General features: G+C 39.9%; 1 protein-coding gene across 1 annotated transcript in view; it reads right to left on the minus strand.

Moving 5' to 3' along the window:
• The window catches only part of LAMA2 (laminin subunit alpha 2), a 636,281-nt gene that overhangs the window by 183,988 nt on the left and 439,110 nt on the right, over positions 1 to 13,183 (minus strand). The window contains exon 29 of the mRNA XM_075554570.1: positions 6,271 to 6,405. Within this exon, the coding sequence (XP_075410685.1) occupies positions 6,271 to 6,405 (135 nt within the window). The remainder of the gene's footprint in view (positions 1 to 6,270; positions 6,406 to 13,183) is intronic.

Raw genomic sequence — 13,183 nt, forward strand, 5'->3', positions numbered from 1 at the left:
TGAGGGGGATCCCTCAAATGGCTTTTCCAAATACCCAAGGCAAAAGACCATAAAGAGGAACTGATTTTACAACAGTATTAAAATGCATGTGATTAGGGGAGAACACTATGAGAGTATGTGTAGCAACAAAAGGAGATTTCGCCAAGATGAGAACATGCAGAAACATGGAAACGTGCAGAAGCATAAGTTCTGTGGACAGACAATAAAGAAGTTCCCGCTGAGTTTGAGAGAACCCACTATGTCATGGCCCAGGAAGCAAATTGAACAAAGAACTTCACAACAATGAGTCGCTATGCTGAATGCTACTCAGGACTGACAGCTGATGTTCCGTTTCAGTATAGTTGTTGCTGTTGTTACAGCAGCCCTGTGTACCATGGGAAAAAACACTCCACGGTCCTGTACAGCCTCACGATTAGTCTTAGGTTTGGGTTCATCAATGACGTCATTGAGTCAATCCATCTTTTTTGATTTTCCTCTTTTTCACTGCCTCTCTACTTTACCAAGAATGATGTCTTTTTCATGAACTGGTGTTTCCTGAAAACATGCCTCAGATATGGGAGATAAAGTCCCACCATCCTTGCCTCTGAGGAGCATATCGGCTATGTTTCTTCTAAGGCATCTATTTATTCTTTTGGAAGACTAGGGTATTTTTGCTATTCTTTGCCAGCACCATTAATCCAGATGCATCAATTCTGCATTGCTCTTCCTTATGCAGTGTCCAACTTTCACATGCATGCGTGGCAATGGAAAATACCATGGCTTGGGTCAGGTGCACCTTGGTGCTCAGAGTAATATCCCTGCTGTCCAACACTTTACAGAAGGCTTGTGCAACAGATTCCAGTGTATCTTTTGATTTCGTGATTGCTGCTTCTGTAAGCATTGATTTTGAGTCCAAGCAATGTTAAATCATTGACAACTTTGATCTTTTCTCTCTCTTTACCCTTCAGTATGATGTTACCTTCTAGTCCAGTGGTAAGAATTTGGCTTTTCATTATGTGGAGTTGTAATACACACAGAAGGCTGCCATCCTTGCTCCTCATTCCTCAGCCAGTGCTTCAACACCTGCCCGGTGTGCAGAGCAAGGGGAGGAGAGTAGCCCTGTTGGAGAGGGCTGACTGGGGAGAAACCTATCTGGAAGAGCTTCAGGTGGGTTCGTGTAGACCAATTCACAGAGCATTCAGTCCACTGAGGTATTATGTCTCAACATGAATCCCACAGTTCAAATGGAAGAGCTTTCAAATATCAGCAAAGATTTCCAGAGCTGGGGATTGTGGAGCCCTAGAAAGCCTGAATGTCTTAAGGTGACTGAGATCAAAATACATGATTGTATCACTCTTGCTTATTCTAAGGTAAATAGTGCTAGCAAGAATATAGTGAAAATATTAGAGCAATCCAACTGCTAAGGGAAATAGTTAAATTATGGGACATCCCAACTATGTCATTATATCAATCTTATTTATAAAAACAAAACCACATAAAATCGGTCTGGCATACATAAAGTATTAAGTGTCTATCTCTTTATGTTAAATACTGGATGGTTGTTACAGATTAGATGTGAGAGGTAGCTAGACTAGAGATAAAGGGGGTGTCGTCACCAAATGCCTACACTAAACAAAAATTAGCTTCCCATGCCACAAGAAAGGGGTTGGAAAGGAATTAGTCATGCTAATTAGACACCTAAACTGGTCATGCGCAGAACCGGGCCACCCAGGCCCAGGTGGAAGCCAATATGGGTACGTCCACTTTAGGCACCAGCAATAATCTATCACCCAGGTGCACCTAAACTCAGCCAATAAGGTCTGCCAGTACCAACCCCATGCCTCCCCAGCTGGTGAGGATAGGAGGCAATAAAAGTAGGCTGAGGGCAGGCCAGCTCTCTTCTCCTGTTCAGGTGTCCTCTTAGAGGGTGGGGCGCACACCTCTGGGCTTGACCTCTCTTGCACAGGGAGGCCTCTTGGAATTTCCTGGTTTGGGCTCCACTGCTGTGGTTCGATGCTCCTATCCCAGGATTCTTGTCACTTGGGGTTTCGCTCTACCACCCAACAGATATTTTCAGTAGCAAATTTTCCCACGGCCACTGCCACGCAGAGTTGCACACTTTCTAGGGGTAGCGTGCACTTTCTAGACTGTGATACCTGAGACTTCCCTTTCCCTCATCAAAGTTATTGTATTACAAAAATGCTTCTAACGTCAGAAGCAAGAAGTGAGGTCAACCACCCCAGAAACCTCACAGCTGTGTCCTTCAGAATTGCGTGTGGTCAATTGCTAACCTCTAGACATATGGAAACAGGACAGTAGAGAAGACTTGAGAGAACTGATGCACTTACATGATGTTATTGGCCAGGAATATGGGACACATCTAGGAATTCCAGAAGAACAAACAAATCTTTGGGAGGAGGCACAGTCTGAATGCTCCCTTTGAATTGGGTCTGGCGAGACTTGGTCTTCCTTTCAAGAGTGCCCAGTCCCTTTGTAAGGACATCTGCTAGGTAAAGTCCAGGGTCAGTGAAGAAGGGTAAATCCTCAATAAGATGCATTGACACACTGGCTGCAGCCAAGGGCTCAAACAAATGGCGCTGGACCAGGCTGTTTCCTTCATTTTTGAATTACTACTTGTCTGCATTCATTGACTTGGCGCCTAACATCAAAGGCCCCTGGTGCCAATGCCATCTAGGAATGAGTACCATTTGTTATGCTAATGAGACATGTCTGGAGTAGGGGGGCTTTTAAGGCAGGCTCTTTTGAGAAAGTAAACAAGCAAACAAAAGAAGCAGAGATGTGGGGAGATGCTGGACTGTAGGAGGATTACCCTGAAGCAAAGACACACCCCAAGCTAGCAGAGCAAGAAAGCTTTCTCAGGTATGGCACCCCGAATTTGGACTTCTGCTTTCCTAAAATTTGAGAAAATAACTTTCTGTTTCTTAAAGTCACTCACTGTGGCCTTTCTAGGGATCCCTAGGAAAGTAAGACAGGTTGTTGTTCTAACAAATACCTGCCACGTGGAAGCAGTTTTGGAATCGCCTAACAGGTGGAGGCTAAAGGAGTACTAAATTGCCTAGGAAGAAAAGCCTGGAGTACCTTGAAGAGATGGTTAGTGAGGTGAGGGCTGTCCAAGATCATTCTGGTGAGGCTCAGAAGAAAGTCAGGAGGGCTATAGAGAAAATCTCTTTTATAGAGGATAAGTCTCTTTTATAGAGCATCAGCTACATATTGATAAAAGTGAGGACTATAGCATGCTTCTGGTAAGGATTTTAAGGGGTGAATTGAGTCAGGGCATACATGAATTTTTCAATATGGAATTATGATATATTCTGTAAACTTCCACTTAATTCATAATATGTTTTAAAAATGAGCACACGATCGAACAATGGTGGCAAGGCAGTGATTTTTATACAGTGGTAAAAGATCGTTGGCATTCTGTTCAAATGTTAGGTGGAAGGTAAAACGTGTATATGGCAGACCTAGATCTGTGGCTGAGGAGATTTTGAAGCCAGATCAGAAAGAGGCCATGTGATTTCTCCTTGTCACAAGTACAATGTTAAATGAAAAGGAGGAACTTAATGGAACTAACTGGTGGATTTAGAAAATAATTTGTATTTCAGATTTCATCGGTTCATAGGTAAAGAATTTTATTTTGCTCATGGATGGGAAATACTTACTGTCTTACTCATATTAAATGTCGGTAATTCACAAGATAAGGTTTTGGATTCAAACTTGATTTAAGACTATGGGGCTAATATAATGGAGCCCCGTTGGTGTGCCACTGTGTTACGTAGTGACTACAAGGATGTGCTCAAACAAAACAATTGTGGGGATGGCGAGGAACCGAGCAGCAATTTGTTCTGTTGTATATAAGGTGGCTGGGAGCCAGAATCAACCCGACGGCACCTAACAACACAGCTGGTGCTATAGGTTTGCTTTGAGTTGCTAGCCACAAGCTTGGTGGTTCAAACCCACCACGCTACTTCAAGAGAGAGAAATAAGACGGTCTGCTCCCATAATATTTACAGTCTTTATAGGTACACATATATTTATGTATGTATGTGTGTGTATACACAAGGGGGTCCCCAACCCCAAAACACAGAAAAAAGCTCTGCTGGGCAATTTTCATAATAAGCATTTTTCATAGTGAATTTTTTCATAAAAGCAGTTTCACTTGAGCCTCCTTTTTTGGTGATGGGCAATTTAGAGAACAGCGTGCAGCTGTGAAATTGTGTTCCCTGCTTCGGGAAAATGCCGCAGAAACTGTTGTGATGTTGAACACAGCTTACAAGGACAGCACATAGGGAAAAACTCAAGTATAGGAGTGGTTTTCTCATTTGCAAAAAAGTGAAATGTTGATTGATGACAAGGCTCATTTTGGGTGGATGAAAATGTTGACAAAATCTATGCACTTGTGCTCAAAGACAGATGATAGACCATTGAAGAGATGGGGAAGTTATCCGGATAATCTTGAAGCTTGATTCAGCAAATTTTCATGAAAGATTGGGAAATGAGAAGGGTTGTTGTGAAAGTTGTGCATAGGTTCTGACTGACCAGGGAAAAGTGTTTCAGATGGAAACATGGCTGTGCTTTGGGAGAACAGCTCTGAAGTGACCCTGCGGTTTTTTCCAAGGTCTTTACTGGTGATGCAACATGGTGCTATTCTTACAACCTGAAAGCAAACATTAATCAAGCCAGTGGAATACACCCTCTTCACCTTGCCCATAAAAGCTTGTCTAGGGAAATCAAAGATCAAGATGAAGCTCATTTGTTTTTCTGATATGAGGGGGAGAGTACATTTGGGGTTCTTCCCACCAGGTCAGACTGTTAATCAAGCTTTTTATTTGGAGATTCTGAAAAGATTGCTTTATCAGTGTGCAACAAAAAAAGCCTGGTTTGTGGCAGAATGGGGTCTGATTTTGCCACAATGACAATGCCATCTCAGTGTGCCAGTTTTGGGCAAGACTCAGCAAGCTTCTCTTGCTCCACACAACTACTCACCTCTCCTTGCTCTGTGCAACTTTTTATTGTCATGAATGAAGAGGGACATGAAAGGCAGTGATTTGATGATACAGAAGAGGTGAAGTCAAAAAGGAGGGAGATCCTGTCAGCCACGCAAACGTTGAGTTTGGAAACTTTCCGAGAATGGAATTGCAGATTTGACAGATGTATCAATTATATTGGAGAGTACTTTGAAGGTGATAAGGTAGTTTTGTAAAAAAATTAAATACAAAGCTTTGAAAAAAATCCTATTTATTGAGGGGTTCACCCTCATATAGAAGATATATATATATATATATATATATATATATATATATATATATGTTATATAGTCTAATGGGTGAAATCTGAAATACAAATATATAGGGTTTCTGTAAATCAGAATCAACTCAATGGTAGTAGATTTGGTTCTGGTTCTGGTTTGGGGGATATATGATGAGACAAGTGTGCTTTGTATGTGACAACAATGTCTATTTTGAGGTCCCAAGGTGGAATGGCATGGACTGGTTGCATCCTCTAAAATACGTTTGTAAATCCTAATGACTTTGCCTCTTATAAATATGGATTATATTCCCATTTGGAAATGAGTAGTGTCTGTTATGTATGTCAATGGACAGGAGAAGTTAATTAAAGGAGTATTTTAATTCAATTTCTTTTAGGTGATCTGAGATCAAATTAACTAGGGGCTGAGCAAAAATGAGGGAAGACACATGCCAAGCCACGGGTAGATTGTCCAGGAGCAGAAGCTCAGAAGAGACAGGAACTTCCCCTGAGCTGACAGACAAACTCTGCCTCAAGAGACAGCACCTTGAATTCAGACTTCTAGCCTCCTAAACTCTGAAAAAATGATCTGTTCAAGCCATCCTCTTGGGGGAATTTCTGTCATAGCAGCATTAGATACATAAGAGAAATAAGCCTTTATCTTCCTCTTAGTATGTTCCTATATTTTTCAAATTTTTATAAAACGTTTTTATTTGTCTGCAATAAGGGAGTGGGGAGAATGAATGTATCAGGTTTTTAAGTAGTTGTGTCTTCAGGTACTCTTCTCAAAGGCTCTTAAAATTCTATTCCTTGACTCCAGAATTAGCTTTTCCAGTTATCATTTTGAAATTGCTTGTTAAAATTTACAATAGGGTAGCTGTAGTTGTTTTCTTCTCCTGCATAATCGATTTCCCTTCTTCCACAAATGACGCTCCCTTAGGATGTAACTGGCCTCTGCTCACAGTGGCAGCATATGTAAAGAGAAACATCATGGACCTCGGAGAAGAAAGACTCTCAGGTGAATACCTGGCATTTGGACGTTGACTGGTCACACACGTTGCTGTGTCCATGACACTGACATGGGACACAGGTGCCTAGAGTTGGTCCAAGGGTGGGGCCACCAGGTTCAGAAGGTAGTCGATAAAATCCTGGCAAGCATGTCTGAAAGAAAAGGAAGTCAATAAGAACAGTCTAAATAGAAATCTTGCTTTAGCAATACTCGGGCTCTTCACCGTGTGACAAAAAAAAAAAAGGACTTCTTTCCTCCTACCCGTGTTAAGGACAATACCACTTAAGAAATGCAAGTGCCAATGTTGATGCTTAATGTGTGTACTTCTGTCCAGTCCCTGGTGGGCACAGACAGTATCCATAACCACAATTTTGAAAGGAAAGCTTATATTTACATACAGATCTCTTAGCCTGAAAAGCTTTCAACGATTTTTCTTTTTTAAAAATGAGGTTTGTTTTTAAATAAAATTGTCATTCATGTGGACTAAAGAGGGCCCTTGACAAGCTAAACTCTGCTTGATGGATAACCAGCAAATGTTCAGTGAAACAAGGAAGAAGTTAAATGAATAAAAGAGTGTCATGGTATATATATATATAAATTAAAGACTATAAAAGTAAGAAATTTAAAATAATACAAGCTCTATATGTCTTTGGAATATCAGGCCACAAATGAGATTTCTTTTTTTCCCCTAACATTTCCCCCTTCATTTTAAAATAAAAAGCTGAAAGCTTAAAAAAAAAAAGCGGCCAGCAAAGCTGACACATGCAGAATAAAAAATGCTATCTTCACTCTGGTTTACTATCCAAATGTACATAAAAACAAACGCCACTGTGCGCACGCGCGCGCGCACACACACACACACACACACACACACACACACACACACACATCTCTTTAGCTTTCAGGCATCCACAGTTCTGGGGAAAGGATGAAGACAGATTGTGCTCCGGCTCAGAGTTCATAAAGTGCACACGACATGTTGCATTTCTCAGGTGTTCCTTGATTTATAAGTACAGCGTCTGAGTTTTCATGCGGGCAGTCCTGTGCAGGCTGACATGTATATCAGAATAGGAGAGTGAGCCACAGGGTTCTTACAACAGTTGATCCCCAGGAATCCATCAACAACCCTTACTCTAGGTGGATCTAGGCTGACTCAGACCTCCAAAGCTGCGAGCAGCCGAGAGAGTTCACCATCTGTGCCTCTTGGGACTCAGTGTAAGTGGTTTAGAACAAAGAAAATCCCAAGGCACAACAATCACAGTTCATCTAGGAGAGAGTGGGGACTGCTCCTGCAGGGTTTTCAACAGCAGCAGCTGCCTCATCTTTCTCCTAGGGAGCCAACCCCCAACTCTTGGGGTCAAGTCTTTAAACGTTAGTGAGGCTTATAATGGGACTGCATTGCCGCCTTGGTTACTTAGAATATTTCATCACAAGGCACTCTTCTCCCATTGAAGAAGAAAAGCAACTGCTGACTAGTTGGAAGAGACTACTAGACAAGTACTTCCTAAGCCCACTGAATGGTTTCGGTTCTGGACTGGTTTAGTCCAGAGTAGATGATGCAAAACATTTGTTGTTCTTCTGTAAGTAGAAGGACAGAAGATCACTAGTCAGAATTCTGGTTTATTTTGATCTGCATAATACTTAAGTACCTCAATTAAACACTCAATTAAAAGTCCCTTGTTTTTATCACAGCCCGTAAGAGATTCTAATGATACCCAGCATTAAGTCAACTGGTAGGGAAACCAATTGTAGTAGTCAACATACATGGAGTCTCGTTGATTTTATGATGGGTGATATGGTATATTTTAGTAAATATATATTATTTAAATACAAGCCTTGTTTATACCTTTGGTCTTGAATAAGGTCTGAAGATTATGATTGAGGAATAAATTTATTTAAGCACCGCAGAAAGGCAGCATTCGATGTGTTTTTAATAGTGTGTCACAACGCGTGTCATTCCAAAGCCGTAGCATGATGGGTGTTGAATAAAATTGGATTTTCTTTATATAGATTCCATCCGGGATTACTTAAGTGATGATTGTTGTTTTTACTGGCAGTTTTATTAGGTGAGTGCTTGTGTGTGAGAGAGGGTGATGGCCACTGTGAGTTAGTTACACAGGTTACAAGAACGTGCAGGTCCACTACATTATTCAGTCCAACGTTCACCTACCTCAGAAGGGAAATTAAGTTTAAAAAAACAGACACATTTAAAAATCATTGTGGAATTTAATGTTAAGGACAGGTGCTTAAAGGTGGGCACTCCAAGTGAAGTTTATGGTAACGTACGCATGGTAATATATTGGATAACGGTAGCCTTTCCATGGGCAGGTGGCATGGGGCAATGGGAAGGGAGCATTCTGTAGGAGTTTGGGGGCTGGAGTGCCAACAGAAGCTTTGTAGAACCTACAGGGCCACCGCAGGGTTTGTAGCCCTTGGCTACACAGAATGTCACCTGAGGAGATTTAGAAATAGATATTGCTGCTTGAGCTCACTCTTCTCAGAGATTCTACTTTAATTGCTAGAGTGAGGCCAGAATTTGTTTGAAAATATCCGGAGGTTCTAATAAGCAGTCAGTGTATATTTACCAGGCAATGTATGGTGAAAAAGCCAGCATAACCATTTCCATCATGAATCTTTGTCTTTCAATATACACACACACACACACACACACACACACACACACACACACACACACACACACATATATAATGTTGATTGTATATGGAAGACTTGATTGTGCATTGTTAGTTTTGAGTGAAATTCTACTTTTTTGATACTCAGTTTCATCATTCAAAAAAGGAAAAGGGCCTGTTTTAGATATTTCTAAAACCTCTTTTTTTGTTCTCACCCTAGATTGTTTTCATGTGTTCTGATGGGCATTTGAACTTCTAAGAAAATGCAAAGAAATAAAATCTCTTCCATTTATGTATATTTTAAGGAATGGAGTCCTATAAATATAATCCACTTTCAAGATATCTTTTCTGCTTTTTTTAAATGAGGATAATATTCAAGATCAGATGTTTTTCTTCCATAATGAACTGGGTAAAGTTCATGGGAATTGTTATGTTGAGTTGGTAACAAAAAGGGATAAATAATTGTTACTTTATGAAGGCTCAACTAAAATACTTTTTTTTGGAGCAAGATGTCTGACTGAATAAAAACAAAATAAATATTGAACACTTTTCTGAGCTCATTTTACCTTTTTCCTAACTCAAACTTTCTGAAGGTTTCCCCTGTGCTGCCAGTATTCATAGTTCTATTTTCTTCTGTTCTCTTTCTATCTTTAATTCAGTATCAGAATATGAAGTGGCATCGGAACATTAATTTTGCACACAAATGCTGAAGGCTGCAGAGAAGGGAATGGGAAGCACAAAGAACAAACTACATCCTGCCCCCATGTAGATTTGCATCTTACCTTCTTCCTGCCTTCAGTCTATAACAATAAGAATAGATACTGGAGTCACTGAAAGCATTCTCTCCTGTATATTTGCATCAATTTTGCAACCAAGCAAGCTTGCATTTAATTTATCCTCAGTCATTCCGCTATCTCATTTGGTACTAGTTTTGAGTCTCATGACTCTTGGTTTCCTCACCGAGCACACGTATTGTTGCACCACAGTAACAGGCCGTGTAGTTAATCTAGGGGTTTTGAGAAGGACTTCTCTGGGTTAAATTGGATTGTTCTTGTTTCTAAGATGTGGGATTAGGGGCAGGTGTTTAAGCCTGTTTGGCCCTCAGTTTCCTCATCTGTAACAAGAAGATCACAGTCCATACTCAATGGAGATAGATGTAAATGCTATAGAAGCAATGGTGGTTGGTATTGCATACGGTGTTAAAATCGCTCCATAAGTGATTTGTTTTAATAGAGTTTCTGTAAGGACTAAATGATATAATGTATCTTTAGGACTCGACAAAAGATCAATATGGGCTCTTTTTTTAAAGATAATTTTTTTTTCAGATTTAGTAGTTGGAAATACATTAATGCTCAAAGGCAACTACATTTGTTCCAAGTTATATTTAAATTTATGAAACAAAATGACAATGCATGCCACTTTTGCACATGACATTCTTCTATTTTATGCATACAAATAGAATTTGAATCTTACATGTACAAAATAAGTGGTAAACGATATCCGGAGTGGTGTTCATGTATTCAGGTTTCTTTCCACATTTTGGTTATTTTGTGTTTTATGAGCTAATGGGTGATACGTATATCATTTGGGAATTTTAGAATAGAATTTTTAATAATGCAAGTGACACCTTCTGAGAACGGATGCAGTAGATATCAGCCATTCTACTGTGCACAGCAGCAGAAACTGTGGTAAAAGAGAAAACAAAACTTGACCAGCGAGAGGGCTGGAGAAGAGGCACTCATTGTCCCAGTTTTACCCAGAGACCACCAGTGGACTGCCGATTTTCATCCTGTCATTGCCGAGAGCCACGTGGTCAATGTTGAAGAGTTTCATTTTTAGTGAAGAAATAAGAAAGTAGAATACATCTGCATCCAGCCAAAGTGAGACAATGCTGAAGAGCAGTTTAAGCAAAGTCAAGTGGATGATAAGGCTCCCACACCAGCACATCAGTGAAGAAAATCGGTTCTCCAGTCAACTTCTAAAAGTAATGATTTCTAATTCGAATCGTAAATTGCAATGATTCAGCATTTCTATAATTAACAGCTATTTCCCCCTGAAATCTGCCATGCCCTGATGCAAGTAGTAGGCTAAGCATTTTCATATTAACTGTGTTTTTCATGGCAGCCATCATTTAACTGTGTTTCTTTGTCACCACAAATTGTGTGAAAATAGAAATTGAATAGACTATACGTGCCTCTAGAACACTGCACACTTGGTGAAAAATTTTATAAAAGAATTGCTTTGTGTATTCATGACCCAAGCCATATGTTATTGAAATGGGATTTATTATTTCACAACCGTTTCTAACTTTTGCTTTGAGGATTAGATTTTATGACTGGGTAATTACACTGTAGAATTAAGATGAATTACAAATAAGATGGATGGTGGATTTTGGACCATGAGTTGTGGAGAACACCTCAGCGACCTTATCATACGAGAGGGCTTTGTTTCCGTGATCACTCCACTAAGGTAGTCCCATGTTATCTATAAATAGAGCATGAGTGAACTTCATGGGACACAGGTTAGGTCATGCGTGTTGATGAGAGTCTGTGAGATTTCTCATTTCTTTTTAATTCCTTCATTTTTGCTAATTTATGCTTTCATATAATGATGAAAATGATAAATTACTAAATAAAAGAGAAAGCATCATCTAGAGTATAATATTAAAAAACAATTGATGACAATAAGAAGAGTTTTAAATATTTAAGGTTCGGCATTGAAAGCAGACCACGTTAAAATAATGTTTTACTTCACAAACATTTTTGGTTCATAAGTGAATTATATTAAATGAACGCAGAACCAGCTGTGGAGGTTCTCCAGTACATCTAAAAGTCCATCCTGAGGAACTGGAGTCTCTAGCTGGTGATCAGGATTTATTCTCAAGTGTTCCTCAAAGTCCCACTTGTGGGAAATTGACCAAGTTCACATAGTTGGGAAGCCATATAGCCAAACATCTCTTGAGATAAACAGAATTTCATTTCATGGCTAGACAAACTTCTTTCTGTCTCCTACCTTTTAATATTTCATGTTCACTACAAGGCAGCATATTTTTATAAGATACAGAATATTTTGCTATCTATTCATAGAAACTTTTATTGAACAAATTATTAAAATGCGAAGCTATTGTTTCTTGACATAACCTTCAGGTAGGCCTATACAATGTTAAGTCAAAAAGTATTGCTACTTATCTCGCATTCAAACGTTCCGAGGTTGATTCCCAACAGAATGTATGTAACCTGTTTCTGACAATAGTAGGTGGCTGCAGACAACCCGCTCAGTCCTGCATACAAGTTTCATTAAGGGGACTTAAAAAAGGACACATTTTGTACCATGGAAGCAAACAATTTTTAGATCGGGCCTAATATTAAAATTTTAACAAAACTCAAGTGGTTACCTCCCCAAAGCATTGATTCATGTTAAGAAAGGTTGGAAAGACGTCAAGGAGGTGTCAAAAAGGGAAGACTATCAATTTCAATGAAGAAAGACATTGTGGCTAAAGGCCATAAACTACTAGGAGAAGACTGTGCAGTTACCATGTATGAAATGGCTGCTGCCCGTTGGGATCGCCTGTGGCTCGGTGTTTCCCACAGTGGACATCTGCCTGAAGCCAACTTTTGAATAGATGCGTGTAAAACATGGTGGGAAAAGACCAGCCAGAGCAATGAACTAATCTTTCTGCCAATATTTTATGGGAGGTTGAAACTAATGAAGACAGTTTTAGGCAATGAAACCTACCCAATGAATAATCTTGGGTTTCCCAATATGATCCAGACAATGCGGGCATCTGCTGGGCCAATTAAATTTAGGAGAACGTGAAAGAATTTCAAAGTCTGCCTTCAGAGTGTACAGGCTTAGATATGTCCAGAAACAATTATTTTTCACAGCTCAATATTTTTGTTGAATGAAAGTTTCTATGGTTTGGTCACCATGCTTTTTGACTTGCCCGCCTGTACTTCTAAAGCCAGGATTCCATCTCTATAACTTTTCTCTGCCTGGAGCTCTGGTGGCATAGTGTGTTAGGAGTTGGGCTGCTAACCACAGGGTCATCAGTTCCAAACCACCAGCTGCTCTACAGGAGAAAGACGAGTCTTTCTACTCTGCTAAACAGTTACAGTGTGGGAAACCCACCGGGGCAATGCTACCCTATTGCTGTGAGTAGGAATTGACTTCATGCCATGCATTTGAGTTGGACCTTGCACTGGAGAATTCTATGGTTTTCAAATTTCACCATCTCAAAATGGTCATTTTGGCTTCCTAGAGAGGTTCCAATCATATTCCTTTTCAATGTTATTTGAAG

This window comes from Tenrec ecaudatus, chromosome 7 (assembly GCF_050624435.1).
Source record: "Tenrec ecaudatus isolate mTenEca1 chromosome 7, mTenEca1.hap1, whole genome shotgun sequence".
NCBI classification, from domain to species: domain Eukaryota; kingdom Metazoa; phylum Chordata; class Mammalia; order Afrosoricida; family Tenrecidae; genus Tenrec; species Tenrec ecaudatus.